The 13,479-nt window shown below is 37.6% G+C and overlaps 1 protein-coding gene across 1 annotated transcript in view; it reads left to right on the top strand.

Moving 5' to 3' along the window:
- MAN1A2 (mannosidase alpha class 1A member 2) overlaps positions 1–13,479 on the top strand; it is a 136,853-nt gene that overhangs the window by 29,531 nt on the left and 93,843 nt on the right. The window contains exon 2 of the mRNA XM_052701638.1: positions 6,425–6,680. Coding sequence (XP_052557598.1) covers positions 6,425–6,680 — 256 coding nt within the window. The remainder of the gene's footprint in view (positions 1–6,424; positions 6,681–13,479) is intronic.

Raw genomic sequence — 13,479 nt, 5'->3', positions numbered from 1 at the left:
CAGATGTCCCTTTCAACTGCTATCATTCAATGATTCTGTGTAGCCTTTGTAGCAGCTTTTGCTTTAAGTAAGTGTTTAGGCTATTTTTCTCAAATTACTCTATAGTGTTCTAGTTTGCTGACGTCCCCTGAGGCAGGGATGTTAGTTGGGTATGGAAACTATTTGATATGTTTTGATATGTGTTTATTTTGCAGTTGTTTCTAGTCTTTTTTAAACGAAGTGAGAATATGTTCTTTGGTCTTCCCTGAGGTCTCTCTGAGTATCTGAGTGCAATGATAATTGCACATATTAATTTTCTTATGCTGGATGGGAAGCTTGTTGGCATTTGGAATTGGAATGCCACTTTAGGGGTAGCAGGGAGTCTCAATTGGTCATGTTTCCAGTATTTTCTTCACAAGTTCATTGTGTTTTCACTTCCCTTGTATTGCTGAAGAACTCAGAAGAAATGTGATACTCATTTTTAGAGATGTTTTTCTTCCAATAAGGTCTTATACTTCAATATATTTGGTAAAATATATCTTCAGCTGGAACATGCAGTGACATTTCTAGCAGCTCAAGCTGTCCATCATTGGTAATTGCATAGTGAATATCTGTATGCATAAGAAGCTTTTTTTTCCATCCTTTGTAAATTCCCTCAAATACCTGTTGACTTTCTCCTTCATCTTACTGTTTTCATATCTTTGTCTCAAAATGTCACTTTCTGGAAGACTTTGGGCTGATCGCACAGTTAGTGCTAGAATTTTTCGTTTCTATTGAGTCTCTGCATGTTTTCGTTAAGCACTTAAGTATTCTGCTGAATGAATGAAGGAAAGAGTGCTGTAATTCCAACTTATTTAATGAATCTAATTGAATTACAGTGCTGTAGGAATCGCAGATTCTGTACGTTTACTTAGTGATAAAAGTGGTAACAGATGTGAGTTCTTGTTTTCTGAATTATAGCTGTTTCATGCAGCTTGAATCTGGAAGTAGGTGAGGATGCCAGAGTGATGGAGCTCTATATTATTACTGTTGGATTCAACACCAATTACTTGTCCTGGGACTGAAAATTACAGGGAAGGATAAAGACAGAATCTTCATGGTGCTTGGTCTTGGTAATGCAGACTTGTGATCTTGTACAAAGCGCATCACCACAGTGACATGTTTCCCTGAGTTAGATTCACTGTAAATACTCAGACATAGTTAATCTTCTACGCACATGCATGTTAACCCCAGGCTTTACCAAAAGGTCTTTTATCAGTGAGAAAAGTACGCTTATTTTAAAGCATCTTCTGCAAACTGGGTTAATGTGGATTTATAATGGACGTTCTTTTTATTAAGTCCCGAAAGACACACAGTTATCATTTTCTTATAAAAATTCACGTTTTTCAGTGAGGCTGATTCTTTGGAAAAAGAATTTAAATGTGTTAGCAAAACTATTAGTAGTTCTTGACAGAAGATAGGCTATTGCTGGTCTGCAGAAGCTGCGTTTTGAATAGGAGAAACATACTTACCAAATACATGAACTGCTCACTGAACATTTAAGAATCAAAACACTTTGGAAAAGCTTTCAGGACTACAGATTCTGGTTTCAGATTTAAAAACTGATACACATTTTCAGCTTCATCCATTACTGAAACAAGAGCATTGCTGCCACATTAGAGTATGAGCAGTTTTTATATAATTGCGAGACAGTTACTGTCTTCCACAAGCGGATCATGGATAATGTAAAAGTCTTTTTCTCTTTTTATGATAATGTTTAGCAACTCTGAAAGTTGTTTCTTTGTACTACATTTGAAGGAATGAAGAACTGTTAACTGTTCAGCAGTATTAATGAGATTGAATTTGATATAAAAAGAAGCTGAGTCATTTTACATTGTTTAAGTGAAATGTGAATGTGCTATGGATGATACTGATAAAAAAGGCTCAAGAACTTCAGTTTGAAAGCCTTTCAGTGAATGCATTCGTTAAAACATTGCATCATTTATCATTCTGAAATATAAGAAGGCAATAATGCTACTATTTTTCTTTTTTTAATGCAAGCCTAATCAGAAAAAAGAAGAAAAAACTAAGTGCTAATATGGCAGTTGGTGTAACAAAACATTTTGCTGAGAACATTCACATTATCAAGTGATGTCAGATTTCATTAAATTGAGAATTAAATGTGCGTTTAAAAAAAGACCTTGAGCTTTTGTGAACTGAAGACTGGAGCCAAGGGATGTATAAATTCTAACTTAAAAAATAGACTGGATATTTAGTGATAACAGTCCAGACTAGTACACTCGGAGTTTGAACTGTTAATTTCTGGAACTGAAAGTTGGATTTACTACACTTTGATGTAGAGAATCCTTAGGGAGATAGCTGCTAATAGTCATACACTTTCCTCAAAATGGAACAGTCCCCAGGAATTGGTATGATAGTATTAAACTAAATGATACAAATATTTATCTGAATTTGACAACTAGTATCCTTACGGACTGTTAAATAATGTGTGTTGCTAATATTGTGTAATTGCTTTATGAAGTGGAATCTCTAAATCTTCTAGGTATCTTTAGCTTAAGTTGACTTTTGAAAGTAGCTTTTAACAAAAACTGTAAATTGTTTAAAAATCAGAAAATGCAAGTTAATACATTAACATTTCATTGAAGTATTTCAGCATGCTTTGTATCATCTACGTGGAGTGATACTTTGGCCCGAATGTTCCTCTAAACATAAGCTTGCATTAACTAGTGCATTTCAAAACATAGTGGTCCTTACTTTACATCTCTTTTCTGTTATAAAATGTAGACTGTAATTGTTGCTTTAATACTTTAAGATTCCAGTTTCCAAAATGATGCATTTGAAGCATCAGGAAAAGTTGGTGACTTCTTGTTCTTCTCCTTTGGCTTCATCTATTTTGCACTAATTAAACTGGTCAGTTTGGCAGGTTCCACAGCAGGAGTGTAACGAGCTTCTTCCCGCTCTAGTCTGCTTGAGTGCCATTTTCTTCTTCACAGTGATGAAAATGTTGGTACTACTTAAATTTTGTCAAAGCCAACATTTTGGATTTATTTCCATTCTTAAACTGTTATGTGATCTGCTGTGTCCTTCTTAAGAAGCATGCTTAGTATGTAGTTCTGAAGGATACCTGCTGTACTTTCTTTTGGAAATCTGAATATTGATGTGCAGTAGCCGGATCATATTAATGAGGGTACTGTTTAGATCAGACCAGCTTTTAAACCAGTAAATGTGATTGTTTCATTCAGCCTTATCATTTTAGGGTAGCAGGTCAAGTTTCAGTCAATCAAGACTGATTTAACAGGTTGCTATGTATACCTCAGGAAAAGCACATCCTTAGACTAGTCTTAATTGTTGCTAAAATATTTTGATTTTTCATTTGTGGGCTGTTTTTCTGCCCCAGTTCAAATCATTCCAGTTCTGTAAATTATCTGGCAAAATCTTTAAATATAAAGTGCCTTGATTCCTCAGGTTTGAGATATGGCTTCTTGAATTTTTTAAATCCTTCCTGTAAGACACACATTATATTGGTACTTGAAACATCCCAGTAGTCATTATTAAAAATGCATTAGTCAGTTTAGAAAGAGCAGAATTACTTTCTTCTAAAACATGTAGGTTGCTCCAAAAGTAATGCCTTTTGTTTATATCAGTAGCAACTGCAACATATACAAAGAGAACAATAATACTGTTTGGTAGAACCAGTTCTCTGCTACAGAACTCTATTTCTAAACAAAGTCTACCACTAGCTATGTATTTTCATAAGCAATGATTAGGAGCCTGCATGCCATAGTCATTAAAAAAAGAAAGCAGCAGCAGAGATGATTTTTTTTTTTCCCCTTCCCCCTCACTTTCACACCTGATGTGTGGATGTTACTGCTAGGAAAATGTTGCCCATGTAGTCCATCTTTTATTGGCCCAAACAGGTGGAAGTCAGGAGGTGCCAAATTTGGACTATACTGTTAGTATGGTAGGACAGTCCAGCCAAAACTGGCAGTATGCTCCATGGTCGTCAAACTAGTATGGGGCCAGGCGTTATTGTCTGGTAAGAGAGAGGTTGTCTTCTCTGGCCTGACTCTGGAAATTTGTGCCTTCAGCTTAGTCAGTGGTGTGGTTTTGCAGTCAGAGTTGATGGATTCCAGGGAATCTAGAAAGCTCACTCTCTTCCTATTCTGAAAGACAGTGCATATCACTTTACTCACTGAAGGCTGCTGCTTGAATGTTTTCTTTGATGGGGAATTCACATAATCACTCTGCAGACTGCTGTTTTGAATCTGGTTAATAGTGGTGGCGTTATGTCTTGTCACTAGCAATTATGTGATCTAGAAAGCTGTCACCTTCAGCCTTGTGTTGGTTCAGTAGGTCCTGAAAAACTTGGATATGGTGTTCTTTCTGTTTCTGTGTCAGCATTTGTGGGACCCACCTGGCACAAGCCTTGTAGTGTTCCAAGATTGCCGCCATAGTTTCTGATGCATGAACGTTGGCTTCAATGCAGTTTCCTGGTAATAATCTGCTAATTTGCACAGATGAGCTGATTGAGGCACTCTTCATTTTGTGGTATAACAGCTGCACATGACTGGAACATGACTTGTCTTTCACATTGTTGTTCCCACTGCTAAAATGCACCACCCACTACATCATTGTGCTCACATCGACTATTTGGTCTCCATAAACATTTAGTAAGCATCAGTAGATGTCACTGAGTGTCATTTTTCCATGTGGAGGTGTTCAGTTCCACACCTTTGCTTCATTTGACACTTCCATGTCAGATTGCATTTTGTCAGACTGCCCCTCTGCTACTGTCTGCTACATGACAACAAAATGCAATGAAATACTGATGGGAAGGTTCAGGCTCTACTACTGTACCACCATCTGCCTCTGATGTTTGGGCAAACATAATAAAATAGGAGACATCACTTTCATAGCAGCCCTTGTATAAAACAACATATTGGCTTTATTCTTTGACTTCTTTTTGGTAAAGATGTAAAGAAGCAGTGTTCTGTAATCAACAGGACATGGTCTTGATGTATGAGCTTAATAAAAACTGTTTTGCTATGCTTTGAAAGCTTGGTGAAGTCTGTCCATATCCCTAAATATTGCAACATAAATATTCTAGCACAGCACCTCAATCTGATACTTTGATTGAATCTCTGGGATGTTACTAGTTTATAATAGATGCCAGATATTTTTAATGAGCTTTATAGGAAAAAAAGCCTTTTCTTTGTAAGTATATAATTGACAATTGTTGATCTAGTGTTTCTGTTTTCTCTGAATTTTGGATTGGCTTTTGATTGTCTTCTGTGAAGTGGTGTTTGCCCCCTTTTGTTGGGGGCAATACTTTTTCAGTGTGTTGAAAGAAGATGTGATTTAGGACAACTTCTAGAAGCTGTTAGGCCCTGGTTGGTATATCTGACTTGGTATTTCTGACTTGGTATGCTGCGTGCCATCTTTGCTTTCTGTTATTCACTATCTTCCTCCTTAATCTTTTTTGACGAATAAGCATTTTTGTCGAGTGTCAGAAGGAAGAGTATATTGTTTCAGTCCCCTCAACTGTCTTGTCTTACATAGTTATTGAACAACTCTGTATCCTTTTAAGTGTAAAATGATTGTGTTAAATTGGGAGTCTAATGTATATTTTTCCTTGCCTTGATGTATTTTTAGGTCTTTTTTCATTTGTCATTAGAATGACCTCTCAACACCAACTTTAAGACAGTAATCTTTATTTTTTTGTCTGAAACTCAACTTCTGTTGTTCATTAAAGATCACAATGGAAGATGTGTTTGAACAAGTTGTTGTTGGCTTCGGCAACAGTGATTTTCAAAGTCATACTTTACTAGAAGCCTGTATGTTCTTAAATTGCTTTATAATTCTCTGCCTTTAACTTGTGAGGTTTATAGACCATACTGTTTGGAATGAAAAACATCAAATAAAAGACAGAACATAACGTGTTGGGATCGCAGTTAATGCTGCGACTTCATTGCTCGTAAAGGGAGTAGTGCAGTTTTCTGTAGCCATTACTTCAGATCTTTACGTATGTACTTGTGTAGAAGGCGAGGAAGAACCCCTTTGATTATATCATTGATTATATTTGATTATTGATATATTGATTAATTGAATATTGATTATATTATTATATTTTTAATACCAATTGGTTGTTAGATGCTCTTATGCACACATCCTGTAACTGAAGTACAGGATGTAGGCCTTTTCACTTTCTAAATTCTTGAGTAGATGAGCAAAGGTGTAATTCAGAAAACTTTTCTCACAATGCTGTATAATGTGTACTACTTATCTTCTGAGATTCATTGCAAAAATAGTGTAGAAACTTGTCAGAATCACTAGAATTATTCCAAGTAAACCAACTTGGAATATGGCTTCACTTTTGAAGCTGCAATTTGTTTATAACCGATGTATTTTTTAGTAAAGAGTTGCTGACTAGCATTTGTGTCTCTAGAGAAGAAGAAGAGCGTCTGAGAAATAAGATCCGAGCAGATCATGAAAAAGCCCTGGAAGAGGCAAAGGAGAAATTGAAGAAATCGCGTGATGAGATTCAAGCTGAGATTCAGACTGAGAAGAACAAAGTAGTGCAAGAACTGAGAAAGAAAGACAGCAAGCCACTGCCCCCTGTTCCTTTACCAAATCTTATAGGGATAAACAGTGGAGAACCAGCAGACCCAGATATTCGAGAGAAGAGGAACAAAATCAAAGAGGTAAATACAACTTGTCTGGTAACAGTTATTTATACAGTATTCAGTTGTTGTTACATGAAACAATATAAGAAAAATAGGACTACAGATCTGCTTAATTAACAGTGAGTCAGAAGTATAAATCAAGTATTTTTTCATTTATCAAGACATTTTATTGCATTTTTTTCTGCTGTTAGTGTTTGTATTTCTTGGGATAACAATTTAAAAAAGTTAAGGATTTCTTGAATTAGGTATGGGGGTCAAAGTTTATCATTAACGAATGGAACAGGGGCAGTGTATTTGACTTTGTCAGGTTCCATTGAAAGCATATGGTCTTTTAGTGTGTCACAAGATAAATATTTAAAGTAGATGGGAAGATGGGGAAAAAATAACCTACTTCTAATATTTGTAAATTTGCCAAGTTAGTATTTGTTTTTCAAATTGAGTTTTAAGTCACTCCTAAAGATAGGAGTTTAAGTAAGTTGTCTCATTTACCTGTAAAATATTCAAACTAATATGTTGGCTTAAGCTTTTGATTATCTGGCAGCCTACACCACAGAATACTGATTCTAATCTTGTCCTTTTCACTTGTGACATTCATTGCAGTATTTTGCCTGGGTAATGCCAGTATCTTATTTACATCAGGCATTTTTCTGAGTCTGTATTTTTAATTAGTCTGACAGAAACATCATAGGCCCTTTTTTCTATCCTCTTCACATCCACCCCAGATCTTATTAGTTTTATGCCCCCAGGTCAGGTTTACAGACAAATGGTTCAGACCAGAAGTAGAGGGACACAAACTCTGTATGTAAAGAACATCTGGGACCTCAGGGCTCAGTTTCACTGAGTTTTGTAAGCTCATATAAATATGTCAGTCATAGAGCTGTCCTAGTTATAGAGAATTACCAAAGCTGGAGTATGTGACATGCAGTGGGTAGGTCACCCAAGTTCAAATTTTACTGTGGATATTAATGATGGCTACATGAAATACATTCTTAACAAGTAATAAGCAATTCTTTATGTCTGTGGAGTGGTTCATTATTTGAACCTACAGGTAGCAAATCCTTTCTGTAATTTTAACTGGAATTTACTGTAGTTAAATACATCTTGAGTTTGTCACTGATGTGTTTAATGGGTAGAAAAATAATTTGAGCAAGCACTGAACACAGCTAAAGATGATGAACTGGTCTAAGAAAACCCTGAAGTTCAGTTAGATCAAACCTAGGACTAGAGGGAAAACTGAAAATCAGAATAGTAATCTGTATTACTGAAGTTTTGTCAGCAGGTATACTTTGTGAGGAAACAATTGCTTCAAGTTAAAACAGATTTTCTTGCTGATAACAAAAAAAAGGGAACTTTGGACAGTTTTTTCTGATCTACACCTGAAGATGTAGCAATTTGTCTACATGGCTTAACTCTTGTGATTCTTGCCGTGTATCTCATGCTGTAGAAGGGTTTTTCTACTTTTTGTTCTAAGTGTGGAAAACATAAATGAGACGTTTTTTCTGCGTTGTTTATGGCTGCTATTATGGCATCTGAAGTGTGTAACTTTTATAGCCAGACCAAAGATTTCATGGAATTATGCTTTAATTAGGTAAGTACTTCAGTTAGGATATCATACCTTTCTACTGAGCGTTCTTCACCAGTGTGACTGTTGTGCTTGATAATTCTGGATTGTACTAGCATGACAAAGATTCTTTGTTGTGTGAGTTGCCTTCACTGAGTCTGTCTTGATACTGATGTTGGTATCCTTCATGCATCTGACAGTAGAATATAAAAATAGAAGGCCCATTAGTCAGAAAGGAACAATGAGTGCTGCTGAACCCAGTGTTGTTGCAGACTCACTTGCTTGGTGACTTCTGTACATACTTCAAGGTTTTGACATCTATGTGCAGTGCATATAATATGACTGAGATAAAACGTTGGCAAAGTACTATTTTGCCTGAAACCTGTTTTTGATATATCAGGTGCGTAAGTGGTTGCTGCAGTGATTCCAGAGATACAGTTCTACATGCTGAAATTTGTTACCATCATTACTCAGCTCGTCTCACTGTTTTTTTTGTTTTTTTTTGGTTTTTTTCCACAACCACTCTAGAGTAACATAAATGGTTTTTGTAGTTGAGATGCAGAAATAAGAACAAAAAAAAATCTAGGAGACAATGTCTCCACCGTAGGTAGACGTCTAGCTATGTAACACTTCTAACACACAGCATAGTTGCCTGGATTAAGATGAAAAAATTGCACAGGGAAGTGCCTTGTGCTACTGAGGCTGCCTGTCAAGCTTTGAAATGCCAGGTGTTCCTCAGGAGGCAGTTGGCTCTTGCCTTGCTTTATTTTGAATTGTCCTGATGCACGTTTTGTGAGCACAGCATTCCTCAAACAGCTTTAGGCTACTTGAATTCACAAAATGAATGAATTTATGCAACCTACTTCACCTAGTACCACGTGGTGAAAATGTAGAATAAACTAGCTGATGTAACAAGCATGTGGGTATTTGCAGTCGGGAGGCAGACTAGTTTCTATCACATTTACAGATGTAAAAATGTATTGCTTTTTCTTTTGAAATACCATTTTGGTGAAGTCTTTTTTACATATTGCTGTATAAAAAGGTTTGGTTTTGGCAATACTTCAATACTTTAAAACTTTTTCTTTCAGAAAAGCACGTGTGAATTAGGATTGTGGAATGCTGTTAAGAGTTTCATTAAGTATTTTGAAAGCTTTAAATAATAGGAATGTTTGCTAAGCACAGAGAGGGATGCTTCTTAAGATTGTGGAATAATCTAGAAGCAGATTCTGCGTCTCTTGCTTTTGAATTTTCTTGTTCAGTTTTGATATTTGTATTTAGTGTGTCACTCTTCTCAGTTGGAACTAATTCACAAAATTATATAAATTTGTACACTGGCTCATCTTGTGCAGTAACAATTTCGAGAATTCAAGTTCTTCTCAACTACTTACCATGAAAGCTTTGTAGTATTTTTCCAGTAAGTGGGTTGCTCTTCTGACTCTAAAAAAGTTAGTATTTTTAAATCAATGAAATCAATTTAAATCAATTTTAATGATAAACACATCTAAAAATGATTATTGTTGGTATTCTTTAACTTTGTGCTGTGTATTACAGTGATTTTTTTTATACTAATGTAAATGTTAAATAGTTTTGTAAAGGGGCAAGCGAGATTTGTCTCATCTTTCAGAAGATTTTAAGATATCTTTTCGAGGCTAATGCAGAGAAATTAGGAATATAACTGTTACTGAAAGTCGTTGGCTACCTTTCACAGTTAAATTAGACATAAATTGCATCGTGAGCACTAGGAGTTTGGGGTACTTAATTTCCATTATGTCCTTTGGATAGCGTTCAGAGTATTTTTGCTTCACTTAAATGTAATCATTATGGATGTTATTCTGGTTTTCAATGTGTTTTGGTTCTTTAAAGAGTTAAGTTTTTCCTTTGTCTGAGTAAATTCTTTTTTTAACAGTTGAAAACTCTATTCAGAATTCAGGTTTCTTTCATTTCAGACTAAGGCTAATTTCACAGTATTGCCTTGCTGCCAGCCTTCAATTAATACACTTGTTAAAATAGAGTATTTAATCCAATAACCCATTCAGATTATTCTGTATATACTTTATTCTAAACAGTGAAGTGCTTATTTTAATCAAGTCCATAAATGGCAGTTGTGAACTGTTGAAATTATGACCATATTAATTCTACATACAAACCTATATGTTTATATTACATACAGTTAATTTTACAAGGATGTAAAGAGTTGAGGAACGCTCATAGGAAGGTCAATAATTGGCTGTAAACACCGTTATGGATTCTATGACCAGGGATCCCCATTTGCAGATGAGCAAGGGAGAGAGGCTCCATTTTACTATGTGAGGTGAGGGTCTCTTTGTCAGCAGAATGGGTGACCTCAGAAGGAGGAGGAGGTAGAGAGAAAGCTACCAGCAGCTCACTGAGGGTGTGATGGACAGGGTTGATAAATGAAAGACCTGGGGCAGTATCACAAAGAGATCACAGAAGTGATGAAACAGGGATCTCTAGCAGGGATGTAAGCAAGGAAGTTTATACAAGACAGTCAGGAGAAATCTAAAAAGCCTCTACTGGGAAATTAGCATGCTGAAGTGTATCTTTGGGGTCCATGTACTGGAATGTACGCAGTGCAGTGAACAAACATAATGAAACAGTGACTTAGGTACAGCAGCAAGGCTGTAGTCTCCTCAGAATCAGGGAGACGTGGTTGGATGGCACCATGAGTGGAGTGTTCTGACAGAATTAAATGCTCTTTAGAAAAGGCTGACTGGGAAGATGAAGAGGTGTAGTTTCCCTTTGTGACACAGCAATTTAAATACATGGAGCTTTGCCTGGGGATGGATAATAAGCTGAGACATTTTTGGTAAGGAGTAAAGAGGAGATGAGGGTGATGCGTAGTGGGTATTACAGGCCACCTGACTGGGAGGAACAGGCAGATGAGACCACTGTAAACTTATTTGCAGACCCTCGGGGGGGGATGTTAGTCAGCCTGATATAGAATAATTTAGGTTGGAAAAGACCCATCAAGATCGTCAAGTCCAATTATAACAACACTACCAACTCCACTACTAAATCATGTTCCCAAGCATGACATCCACATGTTTGTTAAATACTCCCATAGATAGGGACCACCCACTTCCCTGGCCTGTTCTAATGCCTAACCAGTCTTTCCATGAAGAAACTGACATCTAACCTAAACCTCTCCATGCACAACTTGAGGCATTCTGTGCTGTTGTCATCTGACAAAAGAGACTGACACTGCACTGCAGCTTCCTTTCAGGTAATTGTAGAGGGCAAGATCTCCAGTCAGCCTCTTCTTCATGCTAACCCACTAACTTAACTCCTGTGACATCTTGTTTTCTAAAACCCTTCACTGGCTTTGTTACTTTTTCTCTGAATGCATTCCACAGCAACTCAGTCCTTCTTGTAGTGAGGGACCCAAAACAGAGCATAGTACTTAAGGTGTGATCTCACCAGTGCATAGTAGAGGAAAACAATCTCTTCCAAGTTTCAGGATACCACTGATCTTCTTGGCCACCTTGACACACTTCTGGGTCGTGTTCAGCTGGCTGCTGACCAGCAGCCCCAGGTCCTTTTCTGCTGGGAAACTTTTCAGCCACTCTTCTCCAAGCCTACAGTACTGCCTGGGGTGGTTGTGATCCAAATGTACCCTCTGACACATACCCTTATTGAATGCTATTCAGTTGGATGTGGTCCATTGATCTAGCCTACCAATATTCCTCTGAAAAGCCTTTTTACCCTTTCATAGCCTCATGGCGTAATTGTAGTTCTGAAATGCCTATTTCAAAGGTCATGAACTCTTTTTCTTCCTATATTCCAGAAGAAACTCTCTTCATCCAGGTCTGTTGTCTTCTCTGCTCAAGTGGGGCATCTTTCCTGTCAGTTCCCTCACTACTTGTCAGAAATTTGTACTCCATACATTCTGAGAATCTCCTAGTTCCCTTCTCAGCTGTATTGCATTTGGAAAGTTGGAGTCTCCCTTGAGAATGAGTGCTAGCAATCATGACATTTCTAGCTGCTTTTAGAATATTTTGCCTACTACTTCATCATCTTTGGGTGTCACAAATCTGTGGGTCCAGATGGGATCCACCTGAGAGTGCTGAAGGAGCTGGTAAACATGACTGCTAAGCTGTATCCTATCTGTCGGTGGATCTGGTCAAACAGAGAGTTCCCAGATGACTGAGTGAAAAATAGATGCAGAAGCAGAGGGAGTGGGGATGGGTGCCCTGGAAAGAATAATGGGATGCTATTGGGATGTGTTTTGACAGAGTCAAGAAAGCCAAATCACAGGTAGAATTGAACTTGACAAGGGATGTGAAAAACTACAAGAAGAGATTCTTTAAATACATTGGGCAAAAGAGAGTGTACCCCTAATAAATTAAAAAGGAGAGCTGGCCTCTTCAGACATGAAGAGGGTGAGGGTTCCAGTGTTTCACAGAGGGTGGTGGAGCACTGGAACAGGTTGCCCAAGGAGGTTGTGGATGCCCCATCCCTGGATGCATTCGGATGTGGCTCTGAGCAGCCTGGTCTAGTGGTTGGTGACCCTGCCTGTGGCAGCCTGGTTGAAATTAGATAATCATTATGGTTCTTTTCAACCTAGGCCATTCTCTGATTCTACGATATCATCCAAGTGATAGAGAAGCCGGTAGGAGAGATGTTCTGCTAGATCTTGTACCGACAAAGAGGGGCCTGTTAGGGATATGCAGATCAATGGCAGTTGACTTCAATGACTGTGAGATAGTGGAGTTGAGGATCTTGAAGGGAGAGAGCAGGTGAGAAGCAAAAAGCACAGTGATGGACTTCAGGAGAGCAGGCTATGGCCTCTTCAAGGATGTAATTACTGGAATCCCATGGCGTATAGCCCTAGAGAGAGAAGCCCAAGAAAGCTGGTTAGTATTCAAGGATCATCTCCTCCAAACTGAAGATGGATCCATCCTAACAAATAGGAAGTCCAGTGAAAATGTCAGGAAACTTGCTTGGATGCACAAGATGGACCTGGCCAAACTTGATCACAAGAAGAAGGCATACAGAAGGTGGAAGCAAAAGCAAGTAACTTGGAATTAATGCAGTGACACTGTCTGAAGATGTAAAGGTGAAATTAGGGAAGTGAAAGCCCAAATGAAATTGAGCAAGAGATGTCAAAGATGACTAGAAGGGCTAAATGAGATGGGAAGCCGGATTATATAAGAGATGGAAAGGACTGAGGAACTGAGTCTTCTTTGTCTTTCTTTACTAGTAAGGCTGGTCATCATGAATCCTAGGCTCAAAACG

Source organism: Tympanuchus pallidicinctus, unplaced genomic scaffold, assembly GCF_026119805.1.
Source record: "Tympanuchus pallidicinctus isolate F22 unplaced genomic scaffold, pur_lepc_1.0 scaffold40, whole genome shotgun sequence".
Lineage (NCBI taxonomy): Eukaryota > Metazoa > Chordata > Aves > Galliformes > Phasianidae > Tympanuchus > Tympanuchus pallidicinctus.
Note: the sequence above shows the minus strand (reverse complement) of the source record. Positions and strands in the feature narration are given on the sequence as shown.